The sequence below is a fragment of the Muscardinus avellanarius genome (genome assembly GCF_963383645.1).
Source record: "Muscardinus avellanarius genome assembly, chromosome: X".
In the NCBI taxonomy this organism is placed as follows: Eukaryota; Metazoa; Chordata; class Mammalia; order Rodentia; family Gliridae; genus Muscardinus; species Muscardinus avellanarius.
Window position 1 is genome coordinate 50,499,457 of NC_137792.1, and position 2,945 is coordinate 50,502,401.

Consider the following 2,945-nt stretch of genomic DNA (forward strand, 5'->3'; position numbering starts at 1 on the left):
CCCAACTTCTCCCCTAGCAGGAAAAGCAAACAAGTTAAAAATAAACGGTCTTTTTATTATGTGTCCACAAAAACAAACTAGGGAAGCCTTTGGTTACTCCTCCCAACAAGGTGACAATAACAGGAGGCATGCATGACAACAACAATGTTCTCTGAAGGAATGAGATCTTGCCCTCCTGGTCCCTAAGGGTCAGAGGCAAGCAGGGCCAGGAGGCTCCAGAGAAAGGCACACTTAGGCCCAAGCTGTTGAGGGCCCAAGATTGCTGCCTCCCTGGTGGACAAAGCTTGGGGGATAAGCACTGCCCTGGGCTAGGCCAGGCACCCCAAACTAGAACACAAAGAAAAGCCCCTGCCCAACCCACCCCCCAACCCCAACAAACACTGCTAAGGCAGCCAGCTAGGACAGACTCCAAGAGCTGGCTTTGAAGCCAAGACCCTCAGGGATCCATCCAAAAGGGGTTGCCTTCCTCAGCCTGCATGGAGTAGTAAACAAAAAGCAGGAAGGCAGCAAATACTAGAAAAAGCAGCAGCTGCGCCCAGAGTGGGACCTGGCGATCCTGGCCTAGACCAGCCATGGGAGCCTGCTTTTCTGGACGGATGGCACGGCGGGTGAGCCACGAAGGTTGGGAAGATGAAGATGAGGACACAGAAGAGCTGGAAGATGAAGGATAATAGGACAAGCCTAGGGAACTCCTGGAGACGTTGGAAACAGGACGGTAGTGCGCGATGTTCTGGTAGGCACTGTCCCGGCTGTATAGGGAGCGTTCCCTAAGGCAAAAGAAGGGAGCATGTAGGCCAGGAGAACCTGGGCCCAGGACCTGCCCCCGTCCTTGGACCTCCCAACTACTCACCTATCCTTGCCCTTCTCTTCAGGAAAAGAGAAAAGATTGTCATCACGCACCTGCAGAAAAGAGTTGGGGTTAATGGGAACTGGCTGGCAGGGCCAACATGATCCCATTATATCACTTAGTCCAAATGTTCCTGACCATTGCTTAAGGCGAGACACCTGCCTCCTCCAGAACCATTATGTGTGCCTGGCTTTTTGCCTGTTGGGCCTTTCTATTTATTCAGTGACTATCCCAGCTGTCTGTGCTACAGTATCCTCTTTGTCCCCCAGGAATCTCAGAAAGAGCTTAAACATAGATCCTAAACTAGGGTGCAGGTTATTTCTCACCTGCTCATTTGCAGTGCTGGGGAACAAACCCCCAGGCCCTAATCACATAGGTTCTGTTGTGGTGCTGGTGCTGCTGCTGGGGATTGAACCCAGGGGCATTCTAAACTCTGAACTACATCCCTAGTCCCATTTTTATTTTTTGTTTGGAAATGGTCTTACTAAATTGAAGCTGGTCCTAAACCTATGATCCTCCTGTTTCAGCCTTCCAAGTACTGGACTTACTGCTGGGGATCAAATGCAGGGGCATTCTGACTCTGAGCTACACCCCCAGCCCTACTTTAAAGTTTTTTTTTATTTTGAAACAAGGTCTAAGTTGTAGAGTGCCTCACTAAGTTGCTGAATCTGCGATACCTCCATCTCAGCCTCCCAAGTACTGGGATTACAGGTGTGTACCTACCACATCTGGTTTATCACATAGTTTTGACAATCCCCAAGGTAGAACTCTAACCAAACAGTTGTAATACTGACCCTAGCCCTCCCTAGAGGCTTAGGAGCCACCATATGTGTCCAGTAGTTACCTGGATTTATCTAATTCCAGTTGTGACCCCCCCCCCTGGGGTGTACCCAAGGTGTGCCTGACTGGTAGCTCACCTGGTGGTGGAAGGTGTCAGCATCTGAAAGCGAAGTCACCGGCTGGCGGAAGCCCTTGGATGTGCCCACAGATTCGGGCTCCCCATAAGTCTTGGTGGTCAAGTAACTCTCCTCATAGTAGTCATCATTATAGCCTTGGGGAGGGAGACAGTGGTAGAAGGGGTAGTGGTGTCCCCCACCTGGCCAGGTGGTGCTAATCTGAATCCCATTTGGGAGCTTGTCCCAGTTTCTCTCCTCTAGGGTTACTAAGGTAGGGGTCTGGGGTCCCTGAGCGACTGGGGTGAAGGTGTCAGGGTGTCTGCCCCACCCCACCCCTGCCTTACCCTTGCTCTGGTAAAGTAAGGCATCCTCCTTTTTAGGCAGATCATACATATCCGAGTCCACTGATGCTGAGTCCGCGTCTGAATCGAGAAGGGGACAGCATTTGTACCCCAGGTTTCCCTATCACCAGTGCCCCTCTAAGCTAGTGCCACTGCCATGCCCTCGTGACCCCATCCTCCCTATTGCCCAAGCCCTGTTCCCTAGAGTGGCTGGAGGAGCTCTAGAGGCACGGGGTTCTCACCCGAGAAGCGAAAGTTGAATGAGGAGGCAGACGAGTTGGAGGGCGAAAGCCTTCGCCTCTGGGTCTCATACTCGAAGATTTTCTTTTCGTAGAGCTTGCGAGTGGAGCCTAGCGAGAGACAGTGGGCGCGGGGTGATCAGGAATGAGGGGCACGGAGCGCGATCGCAGGGAGCACAGGGAGAAAATCCGGGGAAGGGGAGGGGTCCCGCTCGCCAACCGCCGTCACATACCCACGACGGGCCCGTGCGGGATGTTGTACTGGCGCAGCACTGCGGCCAGCTCGGTGTCTGACAGGACCGCGTAGTCGTCCATGGCGGATGAGGCCGGCACTTGAAGGCGGGGAGCGACGACCTGGGGGCGGCCCGGGCCTGGCTACTGAGGGCCAAGCAACGGCTGCCAGGGATCTTAGCAGGGGCAGCGCCAGAGCTTGCCAGAGCTTCGGGAGCGGCCGCGCTAGCTTCGCGCCTGCGTCACGCTCACGTCACAGCCGCTAGTTCCACAGGCTGCGCGCGCTGCGCGGGGCGGAGCCAAAACACGGGAGCAACCGGTGCAGACCGGTCTGTCCGTGGGAGCTGGCGGGCGGGGCCGAGCGCCTGGGGCCGTGGCGGACGATCCTGAG

At 54.9% G+C, this 2,945-nt stretch overlaps 1 protein-coding gene across 4 annotated transcripts; it reads right to left on the reverse strand.

Annotated features, from left to right (window-relative positions):
* Window positions 1-436: 436 nt before the first annotated feature.
* Window positions 437-2,638, reverse strand: EMD (emerin; the record flags this gene model as incomplete). 4 transcript variants are annotated; one of them, XM_080719130.1, is made up of 6 exons in its annotated part: window positions 437-767; window positions 851-900; window positions 1,765-1,898; window positions 2,088-2,153; window positions 2,327-2,434; window positions 2,557-2,638. In XM_080719130.1, 6 exons carry the CDS (start codon window positions 2,636-2,638, stop codon window positions 437-439), a joined length of 771 nt encoding a protein of 256 aa, XP_080575256.1. The 4 variants fall into 4 exon arrangements, with proteins under 4 accessions (XP_080575256.1, XP_080575255.1, XP_080575258.1 ...); XM_080719129.1 differs by having other exon boundaries at window positions 2,088-2,165; XM_080719132.1 differs by lacking the exon at window positions 2,327-2,434 and having other exon boundaries at window positions 2,088-2,165.
* Window positions 2,639-2,945: the final 307 nt, after the last annotated feature.